We start from the raw sequence: 26,375 nt of genomic DNA, 5'->3' as shown, positions 1-26,375 counted from the left end.
TACAGAATGTTATATTCATAAATTAGCAAAAGTATTCTCAGAACTAAGCCAACACGAGAATGAAGAAATTATATTTTGATATTAGAGGTGGCTGCAAGTAGGAGTACAGAAAATATGTAAGAGGAGGCTGGAATTTAGTGGAGAAAACTGGCCAAGGAACAAAAGTATTGGTAGCAAATAACTACAGATGGAAAGGACATTTGGAGTGGACTGCATGCTAGAGACCGGCTTCCATACTAGGGATTGATATTAGAGTAAGGGCAAAGAAGAAAGAGGATGGGGAATCTTAAGTGAAAGACATGCTTTGGTAGAGTTTTTAGTTGAATCTAAAATATAATCTGCTGTTTAAAAGGGGATAATTAGTAGTGCATATAAAATATTGCATGATAACTATAAGTATCGATCAGAGGAGGTTAAAAAAGATTGGGAAGAGACACTGGAAAAGCAGTTTACAAGAGAACAATGGGAGGACATATGTATTTCTCTGGGGTATACACTAAAATCCGGAGGGTTTAAAATCTTTGCTTAGAAGTATCTGCATAGGCAATTTTATACCCCAAGCAGACGTCTAGAGTTTTTTACTTATGTAGATGGTAAATGTTGGAGGTGTAATGGGGAAGAAAGAGGTAACTGAGAATGTATGTTCTGAGAGTTTAATGACTTGTCATATTTTAAAAACTCCCAAACAGTGCAATCTGCCAGAAATATTAGGTGAGCACATGTCTGTAACTAACGAAATAATTGTTTTGAGCTGGGATTTGTGATCTGAATTGCCTAGGCGTAGTAAGGCCTTATTATAAGTGTAATTCTGTTAGTTGTCAAAATAGCCATTACTAGAAAATGGAAATCCAAGTCTAAACCAACTGTATTTGAAGTACTGGATGCTATAAAAGAGACAACAGAAAGAACTGAAAGAGGGATGCTTGGGAAAGGGAAAGAGCAAATTACAATAAATAATTAAAAGTTGTGGGAATAATACATGCAGAATAATGTTCAGGAGGTGGAGGAGGAATGAGGTTTAAGGGAAGGCAGGAAATGAACAATTTATGTAATGTTGGACTGATGATATTTACATGGAAAGAAAATATATATGATGTATAATGTATGTAAATGGAAAAAAATATTAATAGTTTTTCTTTTCTGTTAATGTGTGTTTGCATGTGTATTAATTGATTATTTAATAAAGGAGTTTAAAATGTAACCATATTACAAAACTATGCTTATACCTATAGACAAGTCATCCACCACCATATTTCAGGTCAAACAGCCTAATGGAGTAATTGCTGTCTGTGATGGAATTTGGATTTTCTTAAATCAGTGAGTGGTAAAAAGCTTCTCTGATGCATGCTGCAGAATTAATCTTGAAAGTATCTTGAATGTTAAGTTTCCAGTTCATTTTCCTGACCTTAAGTGGTCTTAGAGCCTGGCTTACTATAGCACTTTTGTCTTCTGGTTTGCTCTACCTTAGTCTATACTTTTTATCTCACAAAATTATATGTCAGTAATATTACGGCCATCTTGAAAAAAAATAATTTAGGGGTGCTAAACCAAGGGTAGATTTGTGGTTATGTGGCTATTCATCCATTTGTTCAAATTACATTTGAAAAGAGTAAGGAAGTACTTTGTGTTGTGAAAGATTGTTCCATAGAAGCAGTATTCTCTTTGCTGCAGACTATCCCTGCCAACACGTCTGTTTATTTTGCAAAAGAGATTGAGACCCCATGAGTGAATGTTTATAATAATACTGGACTTTCAAATGTCTAATAAGTCTGACAGAATAATGTCTGTTGAAGCTCTATATATGAGGCAGAGGTTTCCTCTTAGTAACTTGTATGATACTGAGAAGATAAGGTTTTGAGATTGCCTTCATAGTTTTTATGATTTAGGTTTTGAGTTTTTTTAGTGAGAAAGTGTTGTGGTCATTCCAGCTGTGCCAGGTGTTTGGACAGTTACTACAGAAAGAGGCAATGTTAAGTTGTCATTCTTGCTTTCATTCTTGCTGGATGGGTTCGGAGCCCATCCTCGGCTCCGACTCGGCCTATACTATAGCTCGAGAGCTATTTTTACCGGCTCGAGGCAGCCCTATATCCCACAATACCATGCGCTAACTCCCCAGATATCGTTTGCCGCTTCACTGTGAGGTAGTCTGTTTTTACCGGCTCTGGTCTGTAAGTGCTTTTTATATATATATATCTTCAGTCTCAGTAGTTTTTTTTCCAGTTACTTACCCTTCTTTAGGTCCCTTCTAACTGCCTTACCCTTTTGGTAGCCCTTTTTCCCCTTCTTTAGTTAGTTTTTTTATCTTGGGCCTATGGGCTTTTCCTTAGTTTTCCCCCACCCTTTCAGTGTGTGTGTGGGTTTTTAGTCAGTTCCCTTTAACTTAAATAAGTGTGTGTGTGTGTGTGTGGACTGACTGTGTCAGGATGTCAAAGGACCCTAAGGTTTCAGGATTCAAGAAGTGTGACTCGTGCTGTCAGAAAATGTCTCTGACAGACAGTCACACTTCTTGTGTCTATTGCTTGGGGCCTTTACACCTGCAAGACTCTTGTTCCGTTTGTCAGGGATTTAGTTCAAGAGTCCTGCAGGAAAGGCGTAACAAGCTCATCCTAAGGGGCTTGTTAAAGCCTGATGACTCCCCGTCCAAGTCTGGCTCGGGGAAGTCGTCAAAAACCGCCAAACCCTCGGCTCCAGCTTCTGAGCCGAGGGCTGGCTTTATCGAGACGTCTCCGACCTCGGTTCCATCTGGCTCCAAGGCAAGCAAAGTGGTTTCCACTCTGAAACCATCATTGGAGCTGACCCCAGCGCGCAAGCGCTCTAGGTCCCCTTCGCTAGAGTCCATCAGATCGGCTCCGAGGTCCCCTCTCCTATTGGAGCAGAGTCATAGGACTCATTCATCGAGGTCATCCAGGCTCTCCGACCATGACATCGAGAGGGTGGTCAGTAGACTCATAAAATCTCAGGCGCTGGCCCAAATGCTCCAGAGCCCATCTCACCAGATTGTGGCTCCTTCAATACAGCTATCCATTCCTCCTCCGACTCATCTCTCGAGTTCGGAGCCGGAGTTTGTTGGAACCGTGACCTTGCCCATGTCGGAGCCGATACTTCCTCCTTCGGCTCCGGTGTCGTCGGCTCCGACCTCTTCATTGGTTCCATCTGTGGAGAGGTCCGGGCGCCGAGACTCCATTGTCGCCTCCGAGGGGGCGAGTGGCATCGGACCCTTGTCCGATCCCGCTGTCCCTCTCGGAGCTTCGGCTCTGGTTAGTTCGGCCCCGACATCATTCTTGGAGCCTTCTCTGTCAGTTCTGGGGGCGGTTCCGGTCTCTTCGGAGCCGGGGCTACCTTTGGTATCTGATGGGAGAGCCTTCGAGGTGATGAGGAGTGTGCTGGACCCAGTGTCCACTCCAAGGTTAAGTTCTGCAGCTCCTCCCTCTGTAGTGCCTGTTATGGTCTCTGGCCATCCTCCTACACCCGACAGCAGAGATCCAAAGCATAGGGTACCCACCTTATGTGTCTCCTCCTCTTCCGAGGGCTCCCCTGAAGTTTCAGGGGAACCCCCTAGGAAAAGAAAGTGCAAGAGGAAGCACATAGACTCCCCCGAGTCTGTCACGTCGGACACCGACTTGGATGAGTCAGAAGGTTCCCCCAGATCCCCCTCTGAGGATGTCTCCTTTTCAGACATCCTGGAGATCCTAAGACAGAGGGGAAATTGGTCCACTCTCAAACCTTCCGAGGACGAGTCGGTTTACCTTGACGCCTTTGGATCTCGCCCTTTGACCTCCTGGGTGTCTCCCCCTTTCGACCCACTAATGGAGGTAGTGGCTAGAAAGGCATGGGCAGCTCCTGATTCAATGGAACCTACCCCTAGGAGGCCTTCTAAATTTATTTCTGCACCAGATGACAAATCCTTTCTCACCAAAGGTGTTTCAGTTGATGCTTTGGTGGTAGCAGCAGCCACTAAGAAGGAATTGGCTGATCCTTCTGTATCTGTTCATCCTCCTAACAGAGTCCAGGACCATGGACAGGTACGGCAAGCGGACCTTTGCTTCAGCGACCTTTTCTATGCGATCGCTGAACTATTTATGTCATTTCACCCGCCTTCAGAGAGACTTGCTCAAAGATCTGGGTGAAACGGTACAGGATCCTTCTGCTGTGGGGTTTAAGGACAAAATAAACTCTCAGCTGGCTACCCTGAACTCCATTGTTAACTCCTCCATGCGGCTTATCTCTTATGCAGCCGATGGAGCGAGTAGGGCCGCTGGCACAGGCGATGCGTTGAGACGTCACGCTTGAATGCGACTCTGTAACTTTGCCGATCCCTTCAAGGCGTCCTTCACCAACACCCCCTTTGAAGGTTCAGAATTGTTCGGACCTCAGGTGAAGAATACCCTCACCAGATGCGAGCAAGATGGTAAGACTCTCTCTGCCATTGGAGTCCATTTTTCCACGCCTTCTAGACCTTATCCTAAGGGACAGAGGGGTGGAAAGATGTGGTTTCGCAAACCACAGGGAGTCGCGCCTGCTGCACGTGGTGAATTTTCCCCTAGAGGCAGAGGGGGGAATAATAACAGACACCGCCCCAGGGGCAGAGGGGGTCCACAGAACCAGGGTTCCAGGGAATCTTTCATTGACCAACCCTTTCAGCATCCCTGAGAAGCTGCCCGACTGTCCGCCTTCGGAGGCAGTCGGGGGAAGATTATCTCTGTACCCGGAAGCCTGGCAATCCCTCTCCCAAGACACATGGGTACAGAAGATCATATCCGAGGGTTACAAAATCCCTTTCACTTTCCCTCCAGTACAACCGCCAAAACCCCTACCAGACATACCACCCGCACAAAGGGGTCAGGCTCAGCTAGGAATAAAAAAGCTGTTAGAAAAAAAGAGTCATCCAGGCAGTCCCAGCAGATCAGCTAGGATCCGGAATCTACTCCAGATTCTTTTTGGTACCAAAAAAGACAGGAGAATGGAGACCCATTTTGGACCTCAGCAGGTTAAACAACTCTGTACTAAAGACAAAATTTCAGATGGTAACACTGCAGTCCATTCTACCCTTTTTGGGCAGACACAACTGGATGTGCTCGTTAGACCTCCAGGACGCGTACTACCATATAAAAATACACAGGCACTCCAGGAGGTTTCTCCGCTTCCGGCTGGGAGTCAGTCATTTTCAATTCAGGGCCCAGCCCTTTGGTCTCACCACAGCCCCCCGGGTGTTCACCAAATGTTTGGCAGTGGCCACGGCTCACCTGAGATGGAAAGGATTCCAGGTGTTTCCATACTTAGATGACTGGCTCATTTCCGCTACCACCAAACAGGATCTCATAATGGCCAGGAATTACACTATTCAACTTTGCAACAGTCTGGGTATTTCTATAAATTTTGAAAAGTCCTCCTTGTTGCCTTGTCAATGTATAAACTTTATAGGCGCCGTATTAAACACCACAGAAATGTCTGCAACATTACCACCTCAGAAAGTGACAGACATAAGGTGGAATGTTCAGCTCCTGTTTCAGCCCAACAGAGTCCAAGTCAAGCTAGTATTGAAAGTGTTGGGCCTCATGGCGGTGGTGATTCTTCTACTTCCTTTAGCCCGCTTCCACATGAGGCTCCTTCAGTGGATGCTGTTTTCTCAGTGGTCCTTTCAACAGCTACCAATGACCCATAACATTTTGATAACCCCATCTTGCAAGAAACATCTCTCCTGGTGGATGGTTTCCCCTCAGCTTTTTCAGGGCAAACCCTTTGTTCTCCCCCCTCCAGTTGCCACTGTCACAATGGATGCCTCCCTGATCGGGTGAGGGGGCATTATCAGGGCAGGACGGTCCAGGGCACTTGGCAACAGTCAGAATTCCACCTGCACATAAAAGTCCTGGAGATGAGGGCGGTGCTTTTGACGTTGCAAGCCCTTCAGAGCTCTCTTCCCAAGGGGACTATAGCAGTTTAAATGGACAATATCTCTGTGGTGTGGTACATAAACAAGCAGGGTGGAACAAGGTCCTATCCCCTCTGTCGAGAAGCACTCAGACTTTGGCAATGGGCGATTTCATCTCAACGGTTTCTGATAGCAACGCACATCCCCGGGAAGTCCAACGTCATAGCAGACAGATTGAGCAGAACTATCCTCATGCCTCATGAGTGGTCTCTAAATCAAGCGATAGCAGACGGAATTTTTCAGAAGTGGGGCCAGCCTTGCTGTGACCTTTTCGCAACCCCCCCAAAACAGCAAGTGCCTCGACTTCTTCACACTTTTTCCTCTACCAGGCCAACCCCTCAGAGATGCTCTTGTTCACGTTTGGCCCCGGGGTCTTCTTTATGCCTTTCCTCCCTTTCCATTGATCCCACAATTAATTCAGAAAGCAACCGCATTGAGATCCAAAATGATCCTCATTGCCCCATTTTGGCCTCGACAAGTTTGGTTCCCGTTCCTGCACAAATACCTACTGGAACAGCCTTGGCATCTGGAACCCCTTCCGGATCTGTTGACCCACCTCACGGGCAAGCTGCATCAGTCTCTACATTCCATCAACCTCACAGCTTGGTTGCTCCACTTCCAGCCATAGCCAGGCTTCCCCTTATTTCTCCTCCTGTTCATGATATCATTCTGGCTTCCCATACGTCCAATACTAGGAAGACTTATGCGAGTAAATGGAAGTGTTTTTCACACTGGGCACAAACTAGATCCTTAGATCCTTTCCATGCACCCATTCATGAAGTTCTAGACTTTCTGGCGGAGCTTTTTCATTCAGGGTCATCATCGGCCACTATCAGGGTACAATTAGCGGCCATTGCTAATTTTCATGTTGGACTCTCAGAAGCAAATATTATGTCCCACAAACTCTGTAAAGCCTTTCTCAAGGGCATCGTTTTGCTCAGACCTCCAGTCAAAGATCCACCCCCACAATGGGATTTGAATTTAGTTCTAACCTCACTAATTCTGCCCCCTTTTGAACCTGCAGCTTCTTGCTCCCTCAAACTTCTTTCTTGGAAAACGCTGTTTTTAGTAGCTATAACATCTGCTAGAAGGGTATCGGAACTTCAAGCCTTGTCTGTCCGACCTCCTTATTTGGTTTTTCATAAAGATAGGGTAACTCTCAGAACAAACCCTTCCTTCCTACCAAAAGTGTTATCGGAAGCAAATCTAAACCACTCCATTGATTTGCCTGTCTTTTTCCCAGACTATACCAACAAGGCTGAACAAAAATTACATTCATTAGATGTTCATCACCAATTACGGTATTACCCAGACAGGACAAAATTCAGAAAGTCAGACCAGCTCTTTCTCTCTTATGCTGCAGGCAAGAAAGGGCTTCCGGTATCGAAGGTTACTCTTTCCAGATGGCTGACATCTATTATTACCTTGGTCTATGAGTTGAGACACAGGCAACTTCCCTCTAGGCCTAAGGCTCATTCAACCAGGGCATTATCAACTTCAACGGCGTTTCAAGCAAGGTTACCACTAGATGCCATTTGTGCAGCAGCTACATGGGAGTCCAAACATACCTTTATTGCCCATTACAAGCTTGATTTAGCCTCCAGAAATAGAGCTGATTTTGGTTCCACTGTACTCAGGAGTCTGTTCCATTGAGCCACCCAGGACTAAGATGCTAGGGACGCTGTCCCATCCAGCAAGAATGAAAGTGAGAATGACAACTTAACATTAAGAAGTTATGTCTTACAATAACGTTCCATGTTAGTTGTCTTCTTCTCGCCTTCTTTCTTGCGTCCCTCCCACCTGCCCCCTAGCCTGGATAGACTCGAGGTTCTGAGTCCTTCCATTTCTGGAGATACAATATGTTGCGTCTTTTTCCTTGTATCCTTAGTGTTACTAGCAGGTAATCTGTACTCGTAAAAGAGGATTATAATATTATTATCATAATATTATTATTTATACTATGTCTTAGCTTCCAAACGAGATCTGGGGAGTTAGCGCATGGTATTGTGGGATATAGGGCTGCCTTGAGCCGGTAAAAATAGCTCTCGAGCTATAGTATAGGCCGAGTCGGAGCCGAGGATCGGCTCCAACCCCATCCAGCAAGAAAGAAGGCGAGAAGAAGACAACTAACATGGAACGTTATTGTAAGACATAACTTCTTATTATACCCAGTGATCGGCCTAGGCCGAAAGAATGCCAAGTACAATGGAATGATTACATCCCAGGATCTCTAATCAATACATTTAGATGAAAGTTGAGTGTGACAAAGGAGGTACTTGCCAGCACAGCTAGCTGGAATTCTGTAAATAATTATATGTCATTTGTGAATATCAACATGATTCACGTAAGATGTTTGTGTTATAAATGTATTGGAGCTGTATGTCATATAGAATGGTTTGTACAGACGTGTGCTGTAGAGGTATTTTACAAAGTGCTCTTTGAAATGTATCTACAGTGTAGACTGCTGGAATAGAACAGAAATGTACATACACTATTGTAACTGTTTAAATGTATATATTTCAATGGGGGAAACTGGAATACAGAAGGTTAACTTGCAAAACTTCAGAAAAATAGCTGAAATTAAATTACTTTATGGCTGGACCATAAAAAAGATGTTATCTTTCAGTTTCAGTGCAGCAACAGACACAAGAAGTTTTCTGTATTGTCTAGGAAGTGTTTTATTGTTTTTTAACTTCCAAGATCTGCAGAGATCTGAGGAAAAGCCCTTGTGTATGTATTTTCACAGGTAGATGCTAAATACTGCTAGGTTTCAGCAGTGGGGGGGGGGTACCTGGGATAGAGTCATCTGACAAGAAATGATGTCACTCTGCAAGTTATCCCAGCAGTAATATTTAAGATATTAATTTAAGAAGTCTCTGAGAGCGACTGAACACTCAGTCTTTGACCTGACATCAGCTAAATGATCTACTCAGCACATCTGCCTTGCTGCTGTAATTAAGTAAGTAAGTATAGGGAACAGTACAGTATAATTATTTTAAATAGTCAGGAATATAGCAAAGCTTAATTTAGATGTTTTTCTTTATTTGAGACTGTCCTGCAATGTTTTAAATATTTCCTGTGATTTTGAACTCTGATAGGTTCATAGGTTCATACTAGGCTATCTGCCCGAGGGCATTTATAAGCCTAGCCCATTGTTTTGTGGCTTACGCCACCCCTTTAGTATGGGGAACTATACCCATTATTTTGCTGTGCCTCTGTCGAGCAGTGACACTGAGGTAATTCCTGGGGTATATCTGCGATCTCCCATCCATTGGTCAAGATTTCTCTTGAACAAGGCCAGCGAGGTGCTCTGCCTCACATGTACCGGGATTTTGTTCCACAGCATAGGGAGTCTTTGGGTGATGAATCTATCTCTCCAGCACGTCCTATTAATAGCCGTGTCGAGGTTTAAGTCTCCGCCCTTGTGGCTCTGATGGATCTAGATTTTTGAGGTGAAGCATATTCATCAAATCTGGGTTTGACATGGCCTTGTATGTTAGGCAAAGGTCACCTCTGAGCAAGCGTGCGACTGAATAGAGCTGGAGTTCTTTCAGTCGGGCAGCATAGGACAGATTTTGAGACCCTTTATCCTTTTGGTGAGGAACTTTTGTGGCCTCTCCAGCTGCTGCAAGTGTCGGGTCAGATACATTCCGAATGGGGCATTGTACTCAATCATTGGTCTGATGAGTGATGAGTAAAGGGAGACTATGACCTCCCTTGATCTAGATGAGAATCCCTTCATGATAAGGTGGGCAATGTAGAAGGACTTCCTAACTACTTTAGCTACATGGGTGTCGAATGACAGACTACTATCAACCTGGGTCCCCAGGTCCCTGATAACTTCTTCTGTGCTCAGTGGATTGCCACCTATTTGGTAGCTAGGGGTAACCTTGTTTTTCCCGAAGGGTATGACTATGCATTTTTGGCATTTAACTTTAGGCCATGGCTCTGGCACCAGTTATCCGTTTCTGTGAGACCCTTCTGAAGGATATCTGTGTCAGATGTGTTTTCTACTATGGCTCCCAGTTTGCAGTCATCTGCAAACTTTCTCAGCCATAACCCTCCTGTGTTTGCTTGTACTTGAAAAGTAGATGCCAAACAAGAGTGGGCCCAGGACTGAGCCCTGTGGGACACCACTTGTGACAGGCTTTGAGTCTGACATGGCGCCAGCAACTCTGACCCTGTGGGTTCTGTCACTCAGCCAGTTTGCAACCCATCTTGTGATGTATGGGTTAACATTTAAGCTGATGAGTTTTTCAATGATACCCGAGTGGGGTATTGTATCAAGGCCTTAGCCAGATCGAGGTAGGCTGTATGGACTGCCTTTCCTCATCAATGGCTTTGGTGACTGTTTCAAAAGTCAACCAAGTTTAAAAGGCATGATCTGCCTTTGACAAAGCCAAACTGGGTTGGATCCAAAGTCTGCAAATTCCCTATGTCTTTATTTATGAGGTCCATTATGATCCTCTCCATGGCTTTGCAGATAAGGCTTGTCAAGCTAATGGGCGGTAATTTCCAGGGTCTGTGGAGGCACCGCCTTTGTGAAGTGGGACCACAGTTGCAGTGCGCCACTCCTGGGTACGTATCCAGAGGTAAGACTTTGATTAAACAGCTGTCCTAGCTGTGGGTTTAATTCCTCATTGAGTTCAGGAGCACACAGCCGGGACACCATCGGGTCCCATGGATGCTGTGTTTTTGCTTTGGAGAGAGCAGTTCTCACTTGGGCGCTGGAGATGTTTGGGGGCTGCACTCATTTGGTATAGATATCTCTCCTTTGGGGAGGGGAGAAGTTTGCACTGAACCTGTCAGCCAGTATGTTGGCAATGTCTGTAGGATCAGTAATCTTCACATCATTTTGAACTAGTTCTGAGCATATCTGGGAGTTTCCTCCTAGGTTTCTAACATAGCTAAAGAAGGCCTTATGATTGTCTTTTGAGTCTTTAGCTATTTTTCTCTCGAAATTTGCTTTGGATGATTTTATGAGAGCTCTTAGTTTTTACTTATAGTGATCAAGGGTGTCTTACCTTTTAAGGATTTTGCTCTATCTTGTAGTAGCTTCCTCCTTTGTTGTAGAGTTTGTTTATGGCTGGGGTCCACCAGACTGGACGCTTGCCTTTGGTACAAAGAGTCTTTGTTTTGCTTGGGATTGCCTTATCCATGCAGTCCTGCAGGTGCTGGTAGAAGGCGTTTGTAAGTGATTCAGCGGCTTGAGTATTGTTTTCCCGCTCGGGGCCTGAAAGGAGACCACACTAGTCTTTAGAAGTGTGAAGTCGGCTTTTGAGAAGTTCTTTACTGTGGTCTTTTTATTTCAGGTGGGGGTGGGATGAGGACCTTCAGCGAGATTAGTTTGTGATCTGATCTCACCAGTGAGGGGTATACTTCCGTGTTGAACATTGTGCTCCCATGTTCGTGATGATGAGATCAAGTATGTTATCTCCTCTTGTGGGGATGGTGACTAGTTGTTCCATGGCATTTGAGTTTATGAATTCCAGGAACTTTTGGGCTAGGGTGTTTGGGCTTGAGTAGTGTTCCCAGTCTATATTAGGGTAATTGAAGTCACCTAGTATGATGGTGTTTGGTGATACATTTATCCCTCTAGTGTTTTCAGGAAGGCCATGTGAGTTTCCTGAGTTTGTGAGGGTGGCCTGTAACATGCTACAATTTGCAGAGCAGTCTTGCCTATGGTTAATTGCACCTGGATGGTCTCCGATGCATCGTGCGTTGCCACCAGTCTTGAGGTGTGGGTGTCCTTGATGAATATGGATACCCCCTCCTTTCTTGGTATTGTCCGGATTTTGGGGCGAACGCATGATATGAGGTAAAACCTGATAGCGCTGGGGTGCTCTCAGGAGCCTTGAACCAGGTTTCTGTCACAGCACAGACATCGATGTTCTCCATACTGAGAAGGGCCTCGAGTGCGTGCATTTTGAGATTTAGACTTCTGGCATTGAGCAGCATTACCCTTAGTTTTTTCCTTTTTGTGTTCTAGGGTGGTAGGTTTAGAATTTGAGCCTTGCCTAAAAAGGCACTATGGGGTGGCAAGAGCCTTTGCCAATATCCGAATCCCAGGGGTGACAGGTGCAAGCCGTCCCTTGCGAAGCAGCGTGGCTTGTCCAGCATGTCATCCCAGGCAGACAGATACTGGATCCCCTTTGAATGACACCAGTGTTTAAGCCAATTGTTAAAGCTGATCATCTTATCTCTGTATTGTGGCATCATTCTTGGTGAAGGTAGGATACTGCTCAAGGTCAGGGTCATACCTGCCTGGGCTACATAATCAGAGAGCTCCTCAATGTCTCTTTTCATGTAGTCCAAGGAGGTATGTCTCAGGTCGTTTACACCAGCGTGGACAATGACTGAGTCATATTTGTACCTGCTGTTGAGAGACCTGAGTGCTTGCGTTATGTGGCGGATTCTAGCGCCCGACAGGCAGCTTACTGTGACCTTCTCCTTACTCAGTCTGGTGAGCGGGACATCAGTGTGTCTGACTATGGAGTCACCAATGACTAGTGTGTCTGGCATTGTGTTTGGCCTTAAGGGCTGTGACTGTTTGACACTCTGACTGTGAGGTCTATGTGTTGCGGGTGTTGTGTTCTGAGGTGGTGGTTGTTTGGGTGTCTGCTTTGGTGGCCTCTGCTGTTTTGGTAGATTTTTGGTCAGAGCCTCCGAGTATGTCTTTGTGTGTTTATGTGTATGATTTGAGGTTGTAATGGTACTATGTGAGACTGGGTCTATAGTGTGTGTGGTAACCTTCTCCTCCTGACTGGTCTTGCCAGTCCTATGTTGAGAGAGCTCAGCCTCCAGTTTGGCCGTATAGTTGCATCTCTCGCATGTATTTGTGTTTTGTGGGAGGAGGAAAGGGTTGTCTGTGTACATGAGGCAATTGAAACATTGCCTCAATATTCCCAGGTTCACCAGCTGAGCAGGAGAGGACACTAGCAACTGATCCCTCGACATGCTAGAAGGGTAGACTAAAACTTTAAAAAGATTCGGGGACGTGGGTGACCGAGAAATGGGGGTTGCCTTTTGGGGTACTATCTATGACAAGAGTGCCGTATCAAGGTAATAAGTACTGTAGGAGCAAGTGCTAGGTTTAATAGATAGAGAATAGTCTACTTGGAGTCAAGTAGAGTTGATCTTTTAGTTATAGGATACGCTGATTTGATCAGTAGTATAGTTCGAGGAAGGTAGTTTTAAGGAAAATTTGAAGAGTGGACTTTAGGTAGCCGAATAGTTTAAACCTGCTTAACCGGCACTGCCCTAGTGTGCAACAGTGGCAGCTCCGCTCTAAATCGCTAATGCGCGTTTAGCTGCTTTTATACCAGGGGCTGGAAAGCTAGAAACTGGCCCAAAATGACCAATAAACTACTAGTTACTGGCGGAAACCTCACAAAACTGGACAAAGGCAGCTCAATGCTTCCCACTCCCACTGGTAAGCAAGGTAGCTTCCTTCCCCAAATAAGGCAAGGAAACAGTACACAGGAACTACAACCAAAGCCCAGGAATCAGCAACTCTGAAACTGGACTAAACTAGTAAAGCAGGAAAGCAAGGTAGCTTCCTTCCCCAAATAAGGCAAGGAAACAGTACACAGGAACTACAACCAAAGCCCAGGAATCAGCAACTCTGAAACTGGACTAAACTAGTAAAGCAGGAAAAACAAGAGATATTTTTTCTTTTTTTTTTCTTTTTTTCACAAAAAGGCAGAAACAGGTACAGCAAACACTTATAAATGCTATGAATCAGCTACTACAGCTTACACAGAAGAATTTGCTACAAATACAGTCAAATAGTAACAAACAAGGATTCCAAGTGCAATATTAAGTTAAATGCAGTAAAAACAGCTTCAATGTAACAGAAAGGCAGGCGAAATACAGTTGCTAGGTATTCAGATGTGGAAAGCAACAAAAAATATACTTAGTATCAAGAAAAGTCGCTTATTCAGCTCTCTGCAGCCTGGATTACTCTGCTGGCCCACGTGGAGTCTGTGCTGAGTAGGTACAAGCTGAAAGTTTTATACCAGGGGGCTGGAAAAGCTAGAAACTGGCCCAAAACGACCAATAAACTACTAGTTACTGGCTGAAACCTCACAAAACTGGACAAAAGGCAGCTCAATGCTTCCCACTCCCACTGGTAAGCAAGGTAGCTTCCCTTCCCCCAAATAAGGCAAGGAAACAGTACACAGGAACTACAACCAAAGCCCAGGAATCAGCAACTCTGAAACTGGACTAAACTAGTAAAGCAGGAAAAACAAGAGATATTTTTTTCTTTTTTTTTTTTTTTTTTTTTTTTCACAAAACAGGCAGAAACAGGTACAGCAAACACTTATAAATGCTATGAATCAGCTACTACAGCTTACACAGAAGAATTTGCTACAAATACAGTCAAATAGTAACAAACAAGGATTCCAAGTGCAATATTAAGTTAAATGCAGTAAAAACAGCTTCAATGTAACAGAAAGGCAGTTGAAATACAGTTGCTAGGTATTCAGATGTGGAAAGCAACAAAAATATACTTAGTATCAAGAAAAGTCGCTTATTCAGCTCTCTGCAGCCTGGATTACTCTGCTGGCCCACGTGGAGTCTGTGCTGAGTAGGTACAAGCTGAAAGTTTTATACCAGGGGGCTGGAAAAGCTAGAAACTGGCCCAAAACGACCAATAAACTACTAGTTACTGGCTGAAACCTCACAAAACTGGACAAAAGGCAGCTCAATGCTTCCCACTCCCACTGGTAAGCAAGGTAGCTTCCCTTCCCCCAAATAAGGCAAGGAAACAGTACACAGGAACTACAACCAAAGCCCAGGAATCAGCAACTCTGAAACTGGACTAAACTAGTAAAGCAGGAAAGCAAGGTAGCTTCCCTTCCCCAAATAAGGCAAGGAAACAGTACACAGGAACTACAACCAAAGCCCAGGAATCAGCAACTCTGAAACTGGACTAAACTAGTAAAGCAGGAAAAACAAGAGATATTTTTTCTTTTTTTCTTCTTTTCACAAAACAGGCAGAAACAGGTACAGCAAACACTTCTAAATGCTATGAATCAGCTACTACAGCTTACGAGAAGAATTTGCTACAAATACAGTCAAATAGTAACAAACAAGGATTCCAAGTGCAATATTAAGTTAAATGCAGTAAAAACAGCTTCAATGTAACAGAAAGGCAGGCGAAATACAGTTGCTAGGTATTCAGATGTGGAAAGCAACAAAAATATACTTAGTATCAAGAAAAGTCGCTTATTCAGCTCTCTGCAGCCTGGATTACTCTGCTGGCCCACGTGGAGTCTGTGCTGAGTAGGTACAAGCTGAAAGTTTTATACCAGGGGCTGGAAAAGCTAGAAACTGGCCCAAAACGAGCAATATACTTCTAGTTACTGGCTGATACCTGACAAAACTGGACAAAGGCAGCTCAATGCTTCCCACTCCCACTGGTAAGCAAGGTAGCTTCCTTCCCCAGATAAGGCAAGGAAACAGTACACAGGAACTACAACGAAAGCGCAGGAATCAGCAACTCTGAAACTGGACTAAACTAGTAAAGCAGGAAAGCAAGGTAGCTTCCCTTCCCCAAATAAGGCAAGGAAACAGTACACAGGAACTACAACCAAAGCCCAGGAATCAGCAACTCTGAAACTGGACTAAACTAGTAAAGAAGGAAAAACAAGAGATATTTTTTTTTTTTTCTTTTTTCACAAAACAGGCAGAAACAGGTACAGCAAACACTTATAAATGCTATGAATCAGCTACTACAGCTTACACAGAAGAATTTGCTACAAATACAGTCAAATAGTAACAAACAAGGATTCCAAGTGCAATATTAAGTTAAATGCAGTAAAAGCAGCTTCAATGTAACAGAAAGGCAGGCGAAATACAGTTGCTAGGTATTCAGATGTGGAAAGCAACAAAAATATACTTAGTATCAAGAAAAGTCGCTTATTCAGCTCTCTGCAGCCTGGATTACTCTGCTGGCCCACGTGGAGTCTGTGCTGAGTAGGTACAAGCTGAAAGTTTTATACCAGGGGCTGGAAAAAGCTAGAAACTGGCCCAAAACGACCAATAAACTACTAGTTACTGGCTGAAACCTCACAAAACTGGACAAAGGCAGCTCAATGCTTCCCACTCCCACTGGTAAGCAAGGTAGCTTCCCTTCCCCTAATAAGGCAAGGAAACAGTACACAGGAACTACAACCAAAGCCCAGGAATCAGCAACTCTGAAACTGGACTAAACTAGTAAAGCAGGAAAGCAAGGTAGCTTCCCTTCCCCCAAATAAGGCAAGGAAACAGTACACAGGAACTACAACCAAAGCCCAGGAATCAGCAACTCTGAAACTGGACTAAACTAGTAAAGCAGGAAAAACAAGAGATATTTTTTTCTTTTTTTTTTTTCTTTTTTTTCACAAAACAGGCAGAAACAGGTACAGCAAACACTTATAAATGCTATGAATCAGCTACTACAGCTTACACAGAAGAATTTGCTACAAATACAGTCAAATAGTAACAAACAAGGATTCCAAGTGCAATATTAAGTTAAATGCAGTAAAAACAGCTTCAATGTAACAGAAAGGCAGGCGAAATACAGTTGCTAGGTATTCAGATGTGGAAAGCAACAAAAAATATACTTAGTATCAAGAAAAGTCGCTTATTCAGCTCTCTGCAGCCTGGATTACTCTGCTGGCCCACGTGGAGTCTGTGATGTTACTGTAAATGTGTCGTCTTGTTCTTTTATTATTTATTATTAAATATATTTAAACCATTCATTGTGGCTAGTCTGTGTAGACATATGTAAGCTCTGCGAGTCCTTGCATATTTATTTGTTGATACTCTGTAGGCCACTCCTAATAGCCTTGCTCTTGGTCAAACTACCATTTGTATTGATAGTAACATTACACAGTAAGATTGGACACACTTTGTTGAGGGCCTTAAAATAGCTGATAAAGAGGTGGCTGGTGGCAGTAGTAACTACCCTATAGTCTGGGCAGATGGGGGCATAGCTAGTAAACCTGTACGTGACTTTCCCAGGTGTGTATGTGTGTAAATCAAACCCCAAAGAGTGTGTGTGTCAGCTACTTGGGCAGGGACACAAAGCACTGGTTGGACAGCGAGGGTGCTGAATGTCTTGGCCACTCAGCTGAGATCTCAACTTTATAGCTGTGCCAGTGGGGAATCTTTATTGGAGATCTGGAGAAACCCCCAGACTGACTGTGGTTTCTGTGTCCTCTTAAGGGAAATTGCACTTGATACAGAGAGCTGCATCTGGAAATACTGTGTGTACACCTGTCATCCTTCCAGTGTATGTCCCCCTTTGGTACTTGTGGTGAGGATTGAGGCTCCTTGATTACTGGGCCAGTGGTTGGCATCACATTTATTGGTGGCAGTGGTGGAATATCCACATATTGGGATTCATTGGTGTGGATATTGAATATTGAACATAGTGAGATATCGTAAAAACAAAAACAACAGAGATCTTCAAAAAAAAAAATGGAAATCTTCTGTTCTCCATTGCTACCTCTGCAGAGCAAAAAAAAAGTAAAAAAAAAAAATCAGGAGATATACTAGCAGCAAACGTCCAGGTGACTGGACCATTTTCCATTTGTATATTCTCGGATTTACAACGGGCATGCTGGTTGGGCTGGCCAATCAGTGTGCTTGTTTTTTTTAATATTAATGGCCAGTCATTGTATAACTTTAGATAACTCTTATTTTTTGTAGGTGATTCCCTGTTAACTGGCTAATCTGAAGTATTCCTATATTTCTGTCACAGGTCTTTCTGCCTGAGTCATCCTATAAAAAGTACCTTTGGGTCAGTGGAATGCAGGTGATTAATAAAATAAAAACTGGGCAGTACTTCAGATGAAAAAATGTCTTTCAGTTGATTCCTGTGGGACTAAGTACAAGTGTAGTTTTCTTACACAGTTGTTTTAAAATTTTGCTTGTGGTTTTGACTGACATATTTTTGCAAGTTTGTAGAATGGATCTGGGACTACTGTTTGATAAATTCACACATTTAGCACATTTTGGTTATAGGTTAATTGCGCTTCATTGGATAAAGCAAGTACCATGCAGGTTTTTCAGGTTCCCATTCATAACATAACATTCATTCATGCACTCGGGTATCACATAAATTTACATCATCCCATACTCCCAGTATGACTGAAACTAGCATTTTTCTGGATACAAAAATATAACAAAATGAAGTGTAAATGCAGTGAAAGAACTAAAAGTAAATGATGTCAAACTAGTTTATATAGCTATACACAACATCACTGAAAATGTGTTGAGAGCAGGTTTTGGGCTGATGAACTCATTCTTTGTACATCCTTGCTGTATTGTAACTATGTTGTGGAGTTCCATTTATGTTAACCAGTGCACTGCTTATACAATGGAATCAGAGCAGTGCATTATACTGGAGTCTGCATGCCTCTTGTTTTGATGAAAAATGTGTCTTGGAAATTTGGTAAAAGAATGGTCTCACTGAAAATGACCCTTATCTTTTATGTTGCTACTTTCTTCAAAATGCGGTAAGCTCCATAATGATTATTTAAAGTAGTGAAAGTTAGAGAGCGAGATACCGTGTGTGTGTGTGTGTGTGTGTGTGTGTGTGTGTGTGTGTGTGTGTGTGTGTGTGTGTGTGTGTGTGTGTGTCTGTCTGTCTGTCTGTCTGTCCATGCATGCATGCATGTGTGTATGAGTGAGCAGGAAGGGATAGTTCTAGCGAATTCACATCTTCAGCAATTTTTCCAACACTTAGGCAAATGAAGTATGCAGCTGCAGATGGAGAGAATCTGTGCTTGTGCTGGACAAATTAAGTACAATGCCTTTACATCAGTTCTATATGCAGTAAGATAGCAGATTTGTAGTTCTGCATTTAAAAATCTGGCATTTCTCTTCAGTGTTGCTGCGTTTTGAATAGGTTACATGAATCAGAAATCTGCAAGGTTCTTATAGACTACTACTGTATATAATTATTGTGATTTTTACACTAGGGTGATGAGTTCTTACCTGCTTTGGCAAGTCGTACAGAGCGAGAGACGGGCTTTTCAAGAGAGAAAGCTAGAGTTTCAACATCTGCTGTAAGTATACAAACAGTGCACATTGGGAGAGGTGTCCTATGATTTACAGTTAAACATATTATGCATTAATGAGGTATGATTAGCAGCCATGCCTCTCTTTTCCTGACAGGCGACCTGTATTTTTCAGTATCACTATAGTTTACGATGTAGCATGAGGAATAAAGCATGAGTTTTGTGGAATTAATGTGTGTTCCATGAAGCTTGATGCTAAAAACAGAATGCCTTAAAATTTTATGTCATTAGGTCTCTTCTGTGATTTACACAGATAGAATTACAGTAAACCAATAACTAAATAGCCATGGGTGTGCATGTATGCTCAATAAACCATTCTCTTTGGCTGATTATTGTGCTTTCATTATTGTATGTATGTGTGTGTGTGTGTGTGTGTGTGTGTGTGTGTGTATATATGTATGTATATATATATATATATATATATATATATATGTGGAAATGTTAATCCACTGTGGCTCTTCTGTGTTAAAATGAAAATGGGTTTTGTTTTATTGATATACCCATTTGATTTATGTATTAGCTTGTTTAAAGTTGATTTGGGAATTGAGATTTCTCACAATCATTATTCTGTTATTTGTAGACTGCACCATTTCAGTGAAGTTTTTAAAGGAGTCATCTGTAACTTTTAACACTTTAATCCTGACATTTTTCAAAGCAACATTCTCTTCACTGTCTTGTACAGTTTTCCACTGTTATGATATCGTACCTTAGTGGATATATTGTCTTTTCTTCAGATACAGGAAGCAGTGTGCTCTGTATCAGAAGTTTGAGTTTTAATACTGCATATTCCAGTGCTGTGGAAATTAGTGTAATTTTCATAAATAACAGTAAATTATGAAACTTGCTATTCCATTTTTAAGGTATTTGTGCAGGTCACCTGTGCCTGTTGCACTCCCCTGCATGGGAAGATGAATGCCCCCACCAAACCTATTACATATATATATATATATATATATGTATATATACAAACTCTGAAACTGCTGTTTTTCAAAGTAGAAAGAATACTCTAAAATATTGCAGTTTCATATTCAATATATATTCCCCAATTCCATTTTAATAATTTTCACTTGTCAAGGATTGCAGTAAATGCTTTTGGACTGTAACAGGCACTGCTGTGCCGTTGGCCTTACTGTTGTTTTACAGTGCATGAAAGACATATTACCAGTATTTATAAGTACTACTTTGGCAGTGGGAGGGGGTCTAATGTATGTACAGCAATACATTTTAAAGAGTCTGTGTATAATTACAAAAAACTGTCACAACTATTTTAACTGCACTTATGCAGAACCTAACAGGTCTGCCAAAACATAGCTGTTGGTATGCATTTTACAGGCATACTAATGGATATACTTTTCTTATGGCTGTTTCAACAACTGGCAATTTTAAATCATATCTTAATATTTCAGTTTTCACACTTGAGCGCTCAGTTATGAATGATGTGTAAGAGACAGAATGTTAACATCTGACAATAGAGCACAGAGAGTTAGAGCTATGAGATACTAACAAGCTTCAATCAGTAATGTGATTTGGATTGCCTCAGTGTCCAGATGAAAATTTTGTGATCCTAAGCAGGTCATATCTAGACAGTACTGTCCTCTCACTCCTTTAAAAAGGCATATGAATGTATTGAACATACCTGGTTAACAAATGAATGAAAAAGTAGTGTAACCTGCTATGTTGAATGAAGACTGAACGGAGTATTATCACTGACTATTTTAATGGCTGGATAAGATCATTTTGAAAAGGAATTGGGTTTCCTTATCTGCCTTTTTAGAGCACATGCACAGTTTCTGTCTCCATCACAACTGTATGTATGTCATATGTCACCATGGGCAGTTCACATTCTGGTGCTCCCTTCAGTCCAACGTTGAGTGAAAAAACACATTCTTAGAACAGCCAAGCTATAGCAAAGAGCTCTTCTACTAGCTTTTAAACAACCACATTATTAGCTGCTTCCCTTTGCCTTGCCTTAGCTGTAGCACTGTTCTCCACCTCCAATGCCTCCAGTTTGGTTTGGGTCTTCTCATTTGGAAGGTCACCTGGGAGATGGTGCTAGTGACAGAGGGCTTCATGGAACTCTTGCTTTCTGGTGCTGGATGACAGATCCTGCTGACATGAAAATACCTGATGGAGGATGAGTACAAAAAACAGTGTTGCATAGCATTTTCGAGGAGAAACAAGGATGTTTATAAATATGTCTCAGACTAAATGGGGAGCATGAATTCTCCTGGTTTACCAGTGGTGCTTCACAATATATGTCAAGTCTTGATTCCTTGCTGATGTTCTTCATGTTTCACTGTTGCAGTCATTATATTTGGGTTATCTGCTTGCAGGTAGCCCTCAGTCGGCCTGATTAACAAAGTCTTGGGTCCTGCGTCGGTTGCTGTCCCTTCTTCCATGACATTAGGTCATCAGGGGTATAAAACATGCAGCTGATGCCATTACATCAGTCTTTCTTGCCGTGCAGTGCCCGAAGCAGAAGCAGTTCGCAAGTGCCGGTCACAGACTCCTGAAAATTTTGTTTTCGAGTTTCAGAACCAAAGTCTTCAACTAAAGCTAAGTACCCCATTGGGGAAACATTTTCTTGCTCCTTACCGATGTCAGTAAAAGTTAATAATTGTATTACTTGTGGAAAGCAAATACCTCATAAAGAGTTTCATTGGTACTGTATTCCTTGCCTAGGCCCTGAGCATGACGTACGTTGCTGTCGGTTTTGTGCTTTATTTAATCAGCGCACTATCCGTCGTTGTTATATTTTTGCCTCTAAATATTTCGTTTCTTGGTTTAATTATCCAGAAATGTCATCAGTTAGCCATCCAACTACCCAGATTCTGAAAAAACGCAAAGATAAAGACAGAGACAGGCCGCCAAGGTCCAAAACTGCCAACGACGCTTCTCCTAAGCCAGTCGCCAGTTTGCCGGTACTCAGTGAGGCTCTTTCGCAGCCCCTGATACCTGCTACTTCTGATTCACAGGCCTCTACTGAGACCCATTCAGAGTCTGGTATGCTACGAGATACTTCAACTTTGGAACCCACGGATGTCTCTACCTTGGATGGGTCCGGAGCCGCTGTGCAGACTTCTGAGGGTGTATTCAGTACTATGGACTTGCATATTAAACTGACACCTCCTTCTTTACTTAGGCCTAAATCTCGATCCATGCCTAAAAAAACTACGCTCAGGCCACATGCTCAGGCCTCTAAGCCTAAAAAACAAATGATAAGAATGGCTGAAGATCTAATAACTCTAATCAGGGGTAGCCAACCCACCTCCTTCTAAGAGGCCTAGTACTGAAGTTGATTATGAATCTTCTGATCAGGATTCTGTTTTTTCTGATTCTTCTGATGATCTGGATTTGCCCTTATTTACTTATGAAGATTATGATGCAGAAGACTCCATTCCCTCTGCTTCCCCTCCTGAGGATTTTTCTTTTGGGGAAACCTTGCATACTCTAAGGGAACATTTCCACTGGGAAAGACAGTTTTTTTTCTGATTCAAAAAAAGAGGCTTAGGGATTTCCATCTCCTACCTCAGCATAGGCCTTTAGCTATTCCTCCTGTACTAGACATTGTTGATGATGCTTTTTCGGAATCTAGTTTGGCCCCTGATTCCCTGCCTCCTGCTCCCAGAAAATCTGATATATACCATATACTACAGGGTCCCTGAGTCCCACAAGTTCCTTTTTAAAAATCCTATTGCAGATCCTGAGACTATTTCACAGGGGCCCAAGGGCATTAAGGCTTCTACTGCTAAAAATCCTACCCTTCTGATAGAGACTCCAGGGTACTGGATAGATGGGGTAAGAAGGTTTATACTTATGCAGCCTTGGCCATTAAGGCTTTAAACTGACAGTTTCATATGTTAAAGTATCAGCAACATGTTATTGGACTGCTTAAACAGAAAATGAAGTTGATTCCTGACTGTGTGGAAAATAAAGAATTACAGGATTTAATGCATTCTGCTGAACAAGTTGGAAAACATACTTTGCAATGTGGTTTTGATTCATTAGAGGTCTCCTGTAGGGCTGCTGTTACTGGGTCTGTGCTCAGAAGGCATGCTTGGCTTAAGGAGCAATCTTTGCCTGATCATGTTAAAGCTAAATTGTTGGATGCTCCTTTAAATCAGGACCACCTGTTGGGCAACAAGGCTGAGGAAGTTCTTAAAAAGATGGAAGATAATGTAACCATTCCATTTTCAAAAAATCTCTTCATTCTCATCTAGTATCCCAGTGGGAATGCTCTTGCTCCCACCCCACATAACAAACACTAATAAAGTCCATCTTCCTCCTCACCAACAATTGTCCTATTTTCCCCAACTCATACATTTTTATTCTTATGGATCTTCCATAAATGCACTAGGCTGCACCTCTTCATTTGTATGCTTCTAATACAAATGACTTCTCAATATCTTTGCAATATTCCACATGTTGTCTGTATCTTCTACAAGTTTCATCTCCAGTCCGTACTACTCCTAATGTTTCTTAAACTAATGAAATTGTTGTCTGTTGTCTGTATCATCTGTAAGTTTCATCACAAGTCTGTATTACTCCTAATGTCTCATGTGCTATTTGAAATTGTATAGTGAATCTCAATTCTTTATATCTGTAAGTTTTATCACAACTCTGTACTACTCCCAATGATACATGTGCTATTTGAAATTATTTAAGTGATTCTTAAATTTTGTTTATCTATCATTAATAAGCTATTGTAACCTAGATTGTTTGGAGCTTTTCTCCCCAGGACTCCATTGAAAACGGGTTCATTTTGGCCCAATGGACTATCCTGGTAAACCAACTGCAAATAAAAATAAAATAAAAAAAGCTAAAGCTAAATCTATGAAAACTGTTAAATATTTTTTACAAGTTCAGCCTCCTAGATTTAGTAAGCACTGGCCCTCTAAGAATTGGTCCTTTCCAGCCCCTTCCAGGTCTTCTCAAGCCAAACCCAGACACAGCAAAAAACCCAGGTTTCAGTCCCAGGGGGGGCACAGAACTAAGCAGTGGGGGGCCTCCACTTCCAAATCTGGGAATAATAAGACTCCCCCCCCCTATGGTAAACTGTCTCAATGACTCCCTTTTAAAATTTCCAAGCACTTATCAACTGACTGCCCCTTTGGGGGGAAAGATTGCTCTTCATGCAAAGAATTGGGAACTCATTACCCAGGACAAATGGGCTTTAAATATAGTGTCGCAGGGATACAGATTTCACTTCCACACATTGCCAGCACCAAGTTGGTGGCCGGACCTACCCCCATATCAGTGGGCAGAGGCCCAAAAACAAGTACTTTCTCTCTTAAGCATGGGGGCTATTCAACTGGTACTAGAAGAGGAAAAGGGACATAGTTTCTATTCGAGACTTTTCCTGCTACCCAGAAAAGACAATTCATGGCGTCCTATCCTGGACCTGTCTACTCTAAACACCTTTTTGGAGATTCCAAAATTCAAGATGCTGAATCTTCACCAATTACTTCCTATGCTAGGCAAAGATGCCTGGTTGGCAACACTAGATTTAAAAGAAGCATACCTGCACATCCTAATCAGGGAATCTTGCAGAAGATACCTACGCTTCAAAGCAGGCTACACGCACTATCAGTTCTCTGCACTGCCCTATGGCTTATTTACTGTGCCCAGGGTATTCACAAAGTGCCTAGCTCCAGTTATTGCATTTTGCAGGCAAAGAAGTATTCAGATATACCCATGCCTGGACGACTGTCTAATTCAGGCAGAAAGCCAGGACATACTTTTGAATCACCTGGCCTTTGTACAAAGGGTTCTAACTTGTCTGGGGTATACCATAAATGAAAAGAAATCTCACCTGGTACCCTGTCAACAAGTTATATTCCTGGGAGCAAGCTTGAATACAACTTCCCAGATGGCTTACCTCATGCCAGAGAAACAAATTCATTTGACAACCTACTTCAAACAAGTGGCCACAAAAACCCTGCTATCTGCAAGACAAGTACTGCAAGCCATGGGGTTCATGGCCTCCTGCATTCTTCTAATTCCATATGCAAGACTGCATATGAGGAAACTACAGTGGTATCTAAAAAGCCTATGGTGTCAACATTCTCAGGATCTACAAACAATGATTTCTATCATACCTTGCCAACACCCAGAGTTCCTTTGGTGGGCAGAGGCCTGCCACCAAAACAAGGGACTACCTTTCACACCACCCCCTGCTACCCAAACCCTAACAACAGACGCATCAGACTATGCATGGGGGGCTCACCTGGCAGGGAAGTGCATTCAGGGCAAATGGAACCCAAGTCAAATGCACCTGCATATCAATCAAAAAGAAATGTTAGCTGTACAGAATGCTCTGACAATCTTCAAGGACCACATTCTTCCAGGACAACTAATGGAAAAGACGGACAATACCACTGTTATGTGGTACATAAAGAAGCAGGGGGGTACACATCCTTACCCCCTCTGCAAACTAGCCATGGCATTGTGGAACACAGCCTTGAGTTACCAAGTGTACCTACAAGCTCAATTCCGGTCAGGAAAATTAAATACACTGGCAGATGGACTAAGCAGAAACCTCATGGACCCACACGAGTGGAAACTGGAACCAACGATTTTCAACATGTTGACAAGCAAACGGGGGAGCCCAGATATAGACCTGTTTGTCTCTCCCCAGAACTACCAATTGGACAAATTTTGCACAAGGACTCCCCACAAACAAGCCTTGAAAGTGGATGCTCTGTCCTTCAGCTGGAAAAACCTATCAGTCTATGCCTTCCCCCCTCTGCCTCTGTTCTCCAAAGTACTACTAAAAATCAAACAGGACAAACCAAGGATGATTTTGATTGCTCCAGACTGGCCACAGCAAAACACTGGTACCCCCTCCGGCGCAGTGTGTCATGGTTATCCCCATGGCAACTGCCTCAGACTTCTTTGTCTCAGCAGGAGAACCAGATTCTGCACCCTCAGAATCTAACACTGAACCTTGCAGCCTGGCTAATTACATAATCTCTCCTTTACCATCCCTCAGTAAACCTGTGATGGATATCATTTTAGAGGCAAGGAGGCCTAGTACTAGAAAATCTTATGCTGAAAAATGGAAAAGATTCTGTGCCTGGAACCAATCTCTAGGGATGAGCACAGCAGTGCCGAATTTACCTCAGATTTTACAATACTTAACTGAGATGCTTCACAAGGGCCTGTCTTTTTCCTCCATTAAAATCCACGCCTCAGCCATTTCAGCTCATTATAACACAGAACCACCCCTCTTTTCTCATTCACTGCTCAAGCAGTTCCTCAGAGGGGCCAAAAATTTTAGACCACCCAGGAGAGCTCCAACCCCAGCCTGGGACCTTAACTTTGTCTTGGAGAAACTTTCTCCACCTCCTTTTGAGCCAGCTGCTACTGCAGAC

General features: G+C 42.8%; 1 protein-coding gene across 2 annotated transcripts in view; it reads left to right on the top strand.

The window, feature by feature from the left end:
* Window positions 1-26,375, top strand: part of PPP1R32 (protein phosphatase 1 regulatory subunit 32) — a 1,379,387-nt gene that overhangs the window by 547,402 nt on the left and 805,610 nt on the right. For both annotated transcript variants that reach the window (XM_044059651.1, XM_044059652.1), the window contains exon 9: window positions 18,904-18,990. In XM_044059651.1, coding sequence (XP_043915586.1) covers window positions 18,904-18,990 — 87 coding nt within the window. The remainder of the gene's footprint in view (window positions 1-18,903; window positions 18,991-26,375) is intronic.

The sequence above is a fragment of the Protopterus annectens genome, chromosome 17.part0, assembly GCF_019279795.1.
Source record: "Protopterus annectens isolate FY-2018-M chromosome 17.part0, PAN1.0, whole genome shotgun sequence".
Lineage (NCBI taxonomy): Eukaryota > Metazoa > Chordata > Ceratodontiformes > Protopteridae > Protopterus > Protopterus annectens.
The sequence above is the reverse complement of the archived record's forward strand: the minus strand, read 5'-3'. Positions and strand labels throughout refer to the sequence as shown.